Consider the following 12,924-nt stretch of genomic DNA (forward strand, 5'->3'; position numbering starts at 1 on the left):
CGGCTTCCTGGTGCTTCGTGCCAGCTCTCCCTGTCAGTGTTTACTCCAGGCACTAAGGTAGGTGGTGACAATCAATTTAGTAGATCGGGCGGTCAGTGACGTCACGATCCACCTGGCGTTAACGTTCCTGATGATAACATCTGCTGGCGCTAACAGGAGGCGCCAAGGGGACAAATTTTCCCCCCAGAGCCTGCAGGAAGAGGAGGCATTAGATGTAAAAGCAGATGGACAGGTGAGCTGTAGATGAGGGCAAGGTTGGAAGCAAGCTGGCAAGAGAAGTATGCTAAAGGCTGGCCAAGACTCATCATACGTAGTTTTGGCTTCTTGTGCTTTCTTAAAGCATTGCAATGCTCTTACACTCACTTGCTTTTCTTGAAGAGCACCACCATGTCGCAGGTGATGGCAACTATAGGCTCTTCCATGGATAGGATGGCCACCTACATGGAGCAGCTAATGCGCCACACACAGGAGCACATGGTCTCTATGCAGTATAGATGGCTATCTATAGAGAATAGATGGCAGGCACTCAGACCTCCTCTCTAGGAGGGATGTAAACATACACTTGGGTCCTCATGGCCCTACGGCAGTGCAGCAAGGTGCTCTCCAGCTCCTTGCTAGCAGGGAAGTGCTGGTGGCCCATGAGAGGGATGAAGATGAGAGGGCACATGGAAAAACACTCACACTTCTCCCCCATTACCACTCCCCGCACAGTCGCAGGAGGAGCAGACTTTGGCGGGGCCCCTCACAGGCTCCAAAACCCAGAGGATGTCCATGAGCATCTAAGCATTTGCAGCAGGGAAGTGAGTAGGCTGCTGAAGCCACAGGGGTAGCACCTCAAAAAGAAGCATGCGTAAGAGAAAGATGACACACAAGTAGGCTCACAAGGGAAGCCACTTGGATGTTTTATCCAATGTTTCTGTAAAGTTTCCGTTAGTGTGATGTCACACATAAAAATCTTTATTTTCACCACTCGGTCAAATTTGTGTGCACCTTTGGAAGTGGCTTAGTTAGTTGGAATGAATGGTGACACATAACGTTACCTCCAGCAATGGCGGCCAGTGTGAAAGGAATGGCTTGGTCATTGTAGGGATGCTTTATGGTGTTGCTGTGGCGTGGTGCCAACCTGGTGCAGCATGTGGCAGCCATACGGGTGTACTGCGTAAAGTTAAGTAAATCTGGCCATGATGAGCCCATCTCTGGCCTTCCGGGCAGCAATGTGCTCGGGCGCTGCTGGGATCTGGACCACAGGTTCCTCCTGCTCCTCCTCCTGCTTGTCTTCCAGCTGATGCTCCTCCTCCTGTGAAGAGGCTGTGCGCTCAGTGCCTTGCTCCTCATGCAGCGCTAATCCTCACTGCTGCGCTATGTTGTGCAGGGCGCAGCAGACCACGATGATTCTGGAGACTCTGGCTGGTGCATACTGAAGGGCTCCTCCAGATCTGTCAAGGCATCTGAAGCACATTTTCAGCATGCCTATTGTCTGCTCTATGACACATCTGGTGGAAATGTGGCTTTCATTATATCTCTCCTGGGCCTCAATACTTGGCCTCCTCAAGGGTGTCATAAGCTATGTCTTCAGTGGATAGCCCTTGTCTCCAAGCAGCCAGCTGGAAAGTCTGGAGGAGCGAAGAGCTGAGGGAGGGTGGACTGGCGAAGGATGAAAGAGTCATAGCAGCTGCCAGGGAATTTGGCGCACACATGCATGATGATCTTCCTATGGTTGCACATTGAGGGAGTGGAAGCCCTTGCGGTTGACAAAGGCTCCTGGGTGATGATGGGATGCCTTGATGGCCACATGTGTGCAGTCGATGACGCCCTGCACCCGTGGGAAGTCAGCCAGAGCAGCAAAGCTGAGCGTCCACTCAGTAACACTGACTTCATCAGTGGCAAAGTTGATATAATTGTCTGACTTGTCAAAAAGGGCATCGGTGACCTGTGTGATGCATCTGTGGGCGGCCGACTGCGAGCTGCCGCAAATGTCTGCTGCAGATCCCTGGAAGCAGCCTGAGGCGAAGAAGTTGAGGGCACTGGTGACTCTGACAGCCACTGGCAAGGTGTGTCCACCAGGTCCTCTGGGCAGCAGGTCTTGCTCCAGCGAGCTGCAAATGTCTGTGATGACCTGGCGTGATAGTCTGAGCCTCCTGAAGCACTGCTGCTCAGTCATGTTGAGGAAGCTCATCCTCTGCCTGCATACCCCGTGTTGGTGGGTATCACCTCTGGCGCGGTGTAGCCTTGCGCTGATGCCCTCTGTCCTGTGCAGCATCAGGCAGTTGAGGAGATGGTTGGTGGTGGTGTTGTTGGTGCTGTTGTTGTGCCTGGTGCTGTTGGTGTTGGGGCTTATCATGCTCCAATTCTGAGGTCCTTGGTGAGACAGTATAGATGCACCCATGCTGACGGAATAGATGGCAGGTCAAGTAGAGATGGCAGAAGCAAACTGTCAATGATGTGATAGGTTCTAACAATGATGTGACACTGGATAGTGACTTTGCTGGAAACACTTGCAGCCTGTAGAAAGCTAAATCTGTTTAAAAAGACTCTTACGGGTCTGACAACAAGCTGATAATGATTTAAATTAGCTCGCCCGCCTCTGCTGAAGCGCTAGCAAATGCGCCCGTGGGAAAGGCTAGTGGGGGTGGGATGACAGCAGGTGACGTAAGAAAACTCACTAAGCAGTTGGTCGAGTATAAAACAAGGCTTTAATCAACTGTTTCACAACCATGACATTCTAGTTACATCACTAGTTCCTGGTTACAAAAACGTCCTGGGCAAGCTGGGCCCACGCCCGAGTATTTATACTCCTTGGACGGCGCCACCAGCTGGCCGCCCAGTGTTATTTCATGAGTCATTTCTTCATGAATGATAAGATTCATGACAGCAGGTTTCCAACCCGCTCCAAGATATTGCAAATTTCCCATCCGACCCGCCTCCGATCACACCCACGCGGTCCCCAGAAAATTCCAGCCTACATATTTCCAAATTTTGGGAGTTGGATGATGGCAGGATAAAGACGGACTTCTGTCTTAGGAAGGACCTCGGCAGAAGTCTTGGAAACTGAGAGACTGTGTGAGGGTGTGTGGGAATACAGCAGGCAAGTGTGAAGTGACTTTTTTTATAGGAAGTTCCGGGCTTTCAGTTGTGTTCTCTGCTGCGGCCGCTGGCTCTCCTGTTCCATTTTCTCTCCTTGTGCTCCCTCCTCTTCCTGTGGGGATGCCGAAATAAGGCATTCTGTAGACCTTGGAGTGAGTGCCTGTGTGTAGTGAAGAGATACCTTTGGATATGCCTGACTAAAAGCCTCCAACCTAACCTCATCCATGTGTTCATTCTCCTCCTCATAACATCCAAATAAAGGCATTCCCATTGAGAAGTCATGTTCAGAGAGGGAAGCAGTACTTTGAGAAGCGCTGAGTAAAAGTAGCAGCAAAAATTTTGACTCAGTCTCCAAAGTACTGACAAGATAGCTATGTAGGCAAAGAAACACCAAACTTTAGTAGCAGCGGGCAAAATAGCTTCCTCAATGTGGTCCTCACCTCAAGGATACTTTCCAGGCACTCTTACCACCACTTATGTAGTACCAGTCATAATTTAGGGTAGGTTTGGTGTGGAAAGGGAGGGGAATGGGGTGGAAGCTTGCTACACTTTTTTGACCCTACTTAAATGTGGTGGGCTTCTGGTGGGCCTTAAAGGGAAATAGCAATTTTTTGCGGGTGAATTCAATGCAGTTTTTTTGCGGCAGATTTGAAGTGGTGGCCATTAAAGAATGGGTTCCTCAGCATAGAGCAGATCACCAAAACAACAGCCCTCAACTCTTACGATAGCAAAATACTGCAGATGTTGGAAATCCGAAATAACAACAGAAAATGCTGGAAAAACTCAGCAAGTCAGGCAACATCCGTGGAGAGAAATTTGAGTTGACGTTTCGGGTTTGACCCTTCTTCAAAACTGGAGAGAAAAGGAACTAGATCGAAGGCAGGGCTGCGATCGGACAAAAGAATAAAAGAACCAAAAGAAGTAAAAGAGATTAGAAGCTAGACGAGATGGTAATAGGCTGTGATTAGGTGTAAAGTGTACTGGCAGGGCAAAAGATAGCTGCCAGGTGTGAGAGAGAAACAAAAGGAAAGGGGGGGGGGGAAAGGAAAGGAGTGGAAAAATATAAGTGAAAATGAAATAGGGGCCAAGGTTATGATCTGAAATTGTTGAACTCGATATTGAGACCGGAAGGCTGCAGACTGCCTAATCGGAAGATGAGGTGCCCTCAACTCTTTCCCCCTAACGGAGAGAGACTTAGCTAGACGAAAGATATCAGAGCTCTGACAAAAGACCATAACAGCTAATGAAGATCATGCAGACTTGCTGCAGGTTGATGCGAATGTTATTTTATTTGTAACACACTTAGCAAAACCTGGACTCTCATTCTGAACATGATGGTGTTCAGCTGCAAAAATCCAAACTAAACTGAACGAAACTGAGTTTAAAGAAGAAAGGCATATATAGTAGTTGGTGAATGAGTGATAAATCGAACATATTCTGCTGCCTGAGGAACAGTACGGGTGAAATTGTGAAATTGTTTTTCGGTGAAACCGGCAGCTGTTTTACACCGTGCCCGGAAAAAAAAATCGATCGTGGTGTAAAACGGTCTGCCGATTCGCTATCGCCCGTTTCGCGTTTTCGCCAAAGACCCAATTTCATCCCTTGCCTCTTTTTAAACTATTTTAGATTGGTACTAAATTGAGCCTTGTGGGTAAAATGATGTTTTCTCCATGTTCGTGGAGTGGAGATGTACGGCACTCTACCATTGGATTGCAGAATATTTTGGCCTTTTAAATGGTGATTTAGGTACTTAAGAAGTTTTAAAGAAGCATTATTATTATAACATGCAATTGCTGAAAACGAATTCATGTTTCACTAATTACATCACCCACCATTTTGAATGGCATTCATTAAACTCTACAAAAGATTGCATAAGTAACTCTTTATCGTAAAAACAGGAAATTATAGCCCTAAGTGTCTTACCAGAGTGTATGCTTTCTGAAGACATTAAAGAAGTTGCAGAAATATATTCAGGTGTCCTAATGGTGAGCGTAGGTCTGCGTTCAGACTGAACAATAATCATTGGAATTTCGCTCTTTGCTTCAGTGAACATCGCCTTAGTTTGGGTAACGGAAGCCTACAGAGGCAAATTTGTTACTTGTGATAATTATTTAGAACATTCTGCTCAGAAACAATTTTATAGTTGGTTGTGCATTTGGTTAACAATACATGTACTCATCTAAGGTAATAGCAGGAACTCAATAGAGCTATGAGCAACACGGACATGTTATGAGGATATGTATCTTTGCTTTCTGCTTGTGAATGCTAAAAATTGTTTGCATTCCTCCCAATAATGAATCCTTCGCTCCGGTCCTCTGTTAGGAGACTTAACACTTCCCTTCTTCTTATCTGTCAAGAAAAAAATGTATTGGTGTTTTTTCTAAGTCATTAACCCTGGGGCAGATTTCTATAGCTAAAGGGATCAAGGGATATGGGGAGAAAGCAGGGACAGGGTACTGAATTTGGATGATCAGCCATGATCTCATTAATTGGCGGAGCAGGCTCGAGGGGCCGAATGGCCTACGCCTGCTCCTATCTTTTATGTTTCTATGTAACTGCTTTATACAATGACATTACCATCAATGTAAAAGGATACATTTATCCAGATAGTCACACTCTCTATTTTATGAAAACAACTACCATAAGGATTCAATAAATAATCTACACTACATGGGAATGTATATTTCATTATGGCCTCGAATTTCCCCAGCGCCAGTGAAGTTCCTGGGGTGCAATTCCGGTAGAGAGGAAGTGGAGGAGCCTGTCTGGAACCGGGGTGGTGTCCTAGTAAAGCTGGGTCTCCATCTCAAGGATCATCGACATTGAATTTCTGCTCGGGGTAAGTATGGGCAGAAAATAGGAGGTGGGGTTAGGGTTAGGATCCGATGAAATAGTGTAACCCATTGGATATCCAGCAGCTGTTAACTCCTTTGCCCTGATTGTGCTGTATGCTGGCAAGATACCTTTGTCCAGTACTATGGAGGGCTGTAGTATGCAAGGACAGTGGAGTTGAGGGTGGGTTTTTTGAGAATTGGTTTTGAAAAGGAGGGGGACAATACCTGAGTAGAAGAAACCATTGACAATGTCAGCCAGGATGGGGGCCAGGAAGGAAAGTTGAGTAGTCAGCACTTTAGTGGCAATGGGTTTCAAGGGAGCAGGAAGTGGGTCTCATTAATGAGATGGGCTCAGAAAGAGCATGAGGAGAGATGGAAAAGAAACTAGAGAAAGACGGGGGGTTCAGGGCTAGCAAGGGGGGGCCTGAGGGAGGTTTGATTTGTTGGGCAAGTGGAAGAGGCGGAAGCAGCAAAGGCAACTGAACAGATGGCTCAATCCAAGTAACAAAGAAGCCCATGAGCTCCTCGCACTTGCTGTTGAAGGCAAGGATGGAGGCCGTAAAGGAGAGGGATTTAGGAAGATTGTTGGTAATGGAGAAAAAATGCCAGGATGCTCTCCAGGATGATCCTGGAGTAGTGGGCCGTTTTGGCAGAGGAGAGTGAAGCCTGATAGTGCTTGATGTGGACCAGCCAGATATGCTGATGGATGGCTAAACCAATTGTAGGTCAGGGGGCCAAACTCACCGACGCCATAATTTGTAAAGTGGTGCTGCTGCCTTTCTTCAGTGCAGTCCAAATGGAGTGGTTCACTGTTGGAGAAGTCGTCTTTTGGATGAGGCATAAATCTGAGGTCCTGTCTACCCTTGGTGGATGTAAAAGATCGCATGGCACTAACATTAATGATCTGGACTTGGATATACAGGGCACAATTTCAAAGTTTGCAGATGACAGGAAACTTGGAAATGTAGTAAACAATGACAGGGATACTAACAGACTTCGGGAGAACATAGACAACCTGGTGAAATGGGCAGAAACATGACAGATGAATTTTAACGCAGTGATAGGAAGAATGAGGAGAGGCAATATAAACGAAATGGTACAATTTTAAAGGGGTAAAGGAAGATAGAGATCTGAGGGTGTATGTAATCTTTGAAGGTGACACGACAAGTTGAGAAGGCTGTTAAAAAAGCATATGGGATCCTTGGCTTTATTAATAGAGGCAGTGCGGGCTAAATTGGGCTCTATAGCACCCGATTTTTAGGCGCTACATGGCCACCTAATGCTCAAAAATAGTGTCTGAGGTGCGCACGTACACTTCAGACGGGAAGTGCGGAGGACGCCATTTTGATAAAGGGGCTTGCACGCGTGCGCCTAACGACCGCTGGCAGCATGCAGAGCAAGCCGATCATGACACGAATCTGTGTGAAACGCTGATTTGATGCCAGCGTTGCCATTTTCGAACTGCACGCTCCAGCCAACACCCTATCTTAACCTCGCACGGCTGAACATGATGTTAAATGGAATGAAGGAACCCCTCACCAGCTCTATTTAAAGGGAACATGTACTACTTACAGGTTCGTTGCTGGATTATTTTTTCTGGCTGCTGGTACAATTGTACATGGGCCCAGAAATTCGGGTCGGAGGCTTCCCGTGGGTGCAAGCCCCCGACCTGCACTTACCTTGCGCGCCAGCCGTTGAGCTGTGGGCCCGCGTGGAATTCCGATCCTGGGCCTCCTCCAACTGCCGGCGCGCAGTGTCTGTGTATCCCAGGGGCGCAGTTAGTTCGATGCGGCCCCTGGGATCACGTGGGCCATGGGGAGCCAATCGGAGCAGGGAATGCTCCATTCATAAGATAGACAGGAAGAGCTGTCAAAACTTATAAATACTACGGGCCCCAAAACATCACTAAATCTTCAAATACATTTTTTTTTTAAATCACATTTTTTAAATAAACTATAAATTACATGAAATAACTATTTTAAACAATAATTTAAATTTTTGGAAAAAATAATTTTATTTTCTAACGGGGCTAAAAATAAACTTACCTTGCTTTAAAGTATTTAAAAATAATAAACCTGTGGAAAAAATGTTTCAATTTTAATTAATTCACCACTTACTTTGTAAAAAGCAGGCCTTATGCCTGCTTTTTATATGTGTAAATTCTGCAGACTTACCCTCCCGGGATAACCTGCAAAAAAAACCTAAGTTCGATGCGCACGCGCAGCCTCTCTCGTGCACACGTTCGACCTCTGAACCCCTTCGTTCAGGGGAACGGAAGTGCCGGTTTCCCACGCATGCGCAGTGCATGCAGGAAACCGGCACTTCTATTGGGCCTACAGGTGAGTACCCCGTGCGTACTCACCCGTGGAGACCCGAATTTCTGGGCCATGATTTTGGCGCTTTCCCAGAGTTGGCTAAAGTTTGAATACTCTCCCAGGTGGTGTTGAAGTAGTTTTCTGGTCATTAAAAACCTTGTGCTGAAACAAGTTGCTTCCGACATGGGTGGCCTGGTAGGACTTCTTCTGGGAATTGAACACAACTGGGAAAATGTACAGAGGACGCACAGAGCAGGACAAGCTGCTAGAAGGGGGAGGGGGAGGAGGGTTAGAAGAGCTCTCAGCAGGAGGCCATATCCACTGGGTGCCTTCAGGGAGCAATTCTCTTACCTCAACTTCAGCGAGGACCAATACATAAGACTTCTTCGCTTCACAAGAGAGGTCATGACTGAAATCTGCCAACTAATGCAGCTACAACTGCAACCTCAAAGCAGGGCAAGGACAGCATTGCTCGTGGCTGTCAAGGTGATCGTGGCTCTTGACTTTTATGCATCTGGCTCCTTCCAGGCTGCTGCTGGAGATATAAGCAACATCTCGCAGTTTGCAATGGAAGGTCGCGGAGGCTCTCTCTATATACAGAAAAAACCGTTTCATCTCATTCCCTCTTGCCAGAGACAAGCAGGCGGAACAAGCACGAGGTTTTGCATGAATTGCACACATCCCCATGGTGCAGGATGCCACTGACAGTACACATATTGCCTTGGGAGCGCCTCGTGTGAAATGTGTCATTTTCATGAACCGAAAGGGATTCCACTCCCTCAATGTGCAGCTGAAGTGCAACCACAGGCAGCGCATCATGCAGGTAAATGCCTGTTATCCTTGCAGCAGTCACGATTTCTTCATTCTGCGGCAGTCCTCTGTGCCACCGGTATTTGACATACCAGGTCAAGTCAAAGGCTGGCTACTGGGCGACAGGGGTTATCCACTCATGACATGGCTCATGACTCTGGTCCGGAACACAGGCACACGTGCACAGCAGATCTACAACGAGAGCCATGCTGCCACAAGGAACATTATAGAGCAGACGGCTTCCACTTCCGGGACTGCTCTGGAGGAGCCCTGCAGTACTCAGCTGAGCGGGTATCAAGATTTATAGCAGCATGCTGCATGCTGCACAACATGACTATTATGTGGAAACAGGTCTTGCCACCACCTATCAGGCAAGAAGCTGAAGAGCAGGAGCATGAGGAAGAGAAGGAGGAGGAAGTGGAGGAAGAGGAAATGCAAAAGGAAGTGGGGGAACAGAAAGAGGAAGATGTAGACGGCCCCTTTCATCCCAGGCTCTACCTGATCAAATTATTCACGAGCGATACCAGTAACCTCAACATCACCTCCCCATTCACCAACAGTCCCACACTGCTTAACCTTCCCATTATCACTGACAATCACATTGTTCTCTTCCGACAACACAGAAATAGAAACCACCATAAAATGCACATTCCAATCCAATTGTATAAAATCAATCATTATCATAATGCATACAAAGATTAACTAATCACCCTTGTGCATTACCTTAGTGCCTTTCTTCCATGTGCCTTGCCTCTTCCAGTGCTCCTACGAGGTGCTTCCTCAGTGGCTGCAGCATAGGTGGTGGAAGGCTGCTGACCTTCAACTGAGCAGAGTACAGACGGCCTTAGAGAGCGTCTCAAACATCTCTGGGTCTAGAGGGCCCAGCTTCAGACTGAACCGTCTTGGCCTAGGCTGCAGCAGTCTGGGCTGGCTGGCAGACAGACAACAGCAAGGGCCCTGGTGGAGTGGCAGGGATGAGCGAAGGAATGCTGTAATTCCTGAGAGAAGACAGCAGGTTTCTGTTCCATGGAGCCACTGCCACTCTTCCGGGGAAGTGCTTATTCATCTGTTGGAGAACAGATTGATGGACTGCTATGAAGTGATGGAAGCCCCTTTGAAGCGGTATCCAGAGCCATGATGGCAGCAGTTGGAGCTTACAAGACAACAGCCTGAACTTCCACTGGAGCACTCAGACCTTTGATGGAAGCTGTTTGTTCTGGAATGGAAGCTGTGTCATTGGTCATCAGACACTGCATCAGGGTAGGTTCCACAGGTGTACTAATGGAGGTTGTGGAAAGGATAGACTCCAAGCTTTGCGCAAAGCCCTGTGCCAAGTTGCTGCTGCACTCCTCCATGCTCCATGACATTGTGCGCAGCCTTTCCGTCAGGCTTTCTAGTGCACCAAGCATTTGGTTATGTACACACAGCAGCCTTCTTCTGTATTCTGGCCCATCAAAGTCCTCATCTGACTCCTCTGCAGCAGAACTAGTGTGTGACCTCGCCCTCTAGTGAGCTGGCACCTGTGCTAACCTTTCGCCATGTCTCGGCTCCAGTGCACTTGTGCCCGGTGTCTCATCACGTGCAGATCCCTCCTCCATCTAAGCCTCTAAAATATGTGGTGTCAGTCTTTGAGCTGGTAGCTCCAAGTTCTGTGCAAAGACCTGTGCCAAGTTGGTGGCGGACTCCTCCATGCTCCTTGACATTGAACATAGGTGTTATAAATCTCATCATTCATCAAGAAACTAGGTCCCTTGCAGTCAGAATCGGAGGAATTTATAATGGGGAACAAAGAAATGGTAGACCAACTAAATACATATTTTGGTTCTGTCTTCACAAAGGAGGACACAAATAACCTCCCAGAGATGCCAGGGAACATAGGGTCTGATGAAAGGGTGGAACTGAAAGAAATCAGTATTTGTAGGGAAATGGTGTTAGGAAAATTGATGGGACTAAAGGCCGATAAATCCCCAGGGCCTGATAATCTACATCCCAGGGTACTTAAGGAAGTGGCCCTAGAAATAGTAGATGCATTGCTGGTCATCTTCCAGAACTCGATAGACTCTGGAACGGTACCTATGGATTGGCGGGTAGCTAATGTTACCCCACTATTCAAAAAAGGTGGTAGAGAAAAGGCGGAGAATTATAGACCGGTAAGCTTGACATCGGTAGTGGGGAAAATGCTAGAGTCCATTCTAAAAGATGTAATAGCAGTCCACTTGGAAAGCAGTGACTGGATCGGACAAAGTCAACATGGATTTACAAAATGTAAATCATGCTTGACTAATCTACTGGAATTTTTTGAGGATGTAACTAGTAAAATAGATAAGGGAGAACCAGTGGATGTGGTGTATTTGGACTTTCAGAAGGCTTTCGATAAGGTCCCGCATAAGAGATTAGCGTGCAAAATTAAGGCACATGGGATTGGGGGCAAGGTATTGACTTGGATAGAGAACTGGTTGGCGGACAGAAAGCAAAGAGTTGGAATAAACGGGTCATTTTCCGAGTGGCAGGCAGTGACTAGTGAGGTACCGCAAGGATTGGTCCTAGGACCCCAGCTGTTCACAATATATATTAATGATCTGGACGAGGGAATTGGATGTAATATCTCCAAATTTGCAGACGACACAAAGCTGGGTGGGAGGGTATGCTGTGAGGAGGATGTCGTGAAACTCCAGCACGATTTGGACAGGTTGGGTGATTGGGCAGAAACATGGCAAATGCACTATAATGTGGATAAATGTGAGGTTATCCACTTTGGTAGCAAAAACAGGAAGGCAGATTATTATTTGAATGGCAATAGATTGGGAGAAGGGGAAGTGCAAAGAGACCTGGGTGTTCTTGTACACCAGTCGCTGAAGGTAAGCATACAGGTGCAGCAGGCGGTTAAGAAGGCAAATGGTATGTTGGCCTTCGTAGCAAGAGGGTTCGAGTACAAGAACAAGGATGTCTTGCTGCAGTTGTACAGGGCCTTGGTGAGACCACACCTTGAGTATTGTGTGCAGTTTTGGTCGCCTTACCTGAGGAAGGACATTCTTGCCATGGAAGGAGTGCAGCGAAGATTCACCAGGCTGATACCTGGGATGGCAGGAATGACGTATGAGGAGAGATTGTGTCGATTGGGCTTATACTCACTGGAGTTTAGAAGATTGAGAGGGGATCTCATCGAAACCTATAAAATTCTGTCAGGCCTGGACAGACTAGATGCAGGAAGGATGTTTCTGATGGCCAGGGAGTCCAGAACCAGGGGTCATAGTCTAAGGATAAGGGGTAAGCCATTTAGGACTGAAATGAGGAGGAATTTCTTCACCCAGAGAGTGGTGAACCTGTGGAATTCTCTGCCACAGAGGGCGGTGGAGGCCAGTTCATTAAGTATATTCAAGAAAGAGTTGGATATATTTCTTAAGGCTAAAGGGATCAAGGGATATGGGGAGAAGGCAGGGACAGGGTACTGAATTTGGATGATCAGCCATGATCTCATTGAATGGCGGAGCAGGCTCGAAGGGCCGAATGGCCTACTCCTGCTCCTATCTTCTATGTTTCTATGTTTCTCATGAAATAACGCTGGACGGCCAGCTGGTGGCGCCGTCCAAGGAGTATAAATACTCAGGCGTGGGCCCAGCTCTCCAGGGACATTTTGTAAGACAAGGAACTAGTGAAGTACAACTAGACCTCCATGTTCTGAAACAAGTTGATTAAAGCCTTGCTTTATGCTCAAACCAAGTGCGTAGTGAGTTTTATTACGTCAATTTAATCAACTTGATATCGACTCCACGCTTTGGGTGATTTCGGGAACAGCCAGCTACGACTCGAACCGCAGAAGGGAACTCAGACAAGTAATCGATCCATCATGGAGAAACTACTCAGACCCGCCCGTCTCGACC

General features: G+C 47.2%; 1 protein-coding gene across 1 annotated transcript in view; it reads right to left on the reverse strand.

Annotated features, from left to right (window-relative positions):
• The window catches only part of LOC147115332 (regulator of G protein signaling 22-like), a 260,516-nt gene that overhangs the window by 175,586 nt on the left and 72,006 nt on the right, over window positions 1-12,924 (reverse strand). The window contains exon 7 of the mRNA XM_085993996.1: window positions 5,008-5,161. Within this exon, the coding sequence (XP_085850122.1) occupies window positions 5,008-5,161 (154 nt within the window). The remainder of the gene's footprint in view (window positions 1-5,007; window positions 5,162-12,924) is intronic.

The sequence above is a fragment of the Somniosus microcephalus genome, chromosome 7 (assembly GCF_052327205.1).
Source record: "Somniosus microcephalus isolate GS21.2 chromosome 7, FLI_Smic_1.0, whole genome shotgun sequence".
Classification (NCBI taxonomy): domain Eukaryota; kingdom Metazoa; phylum Chordata; class Chondrichthyes; order Squaliformes; family Somniosidae; genus Somniosus; species Somniosus microcephalus.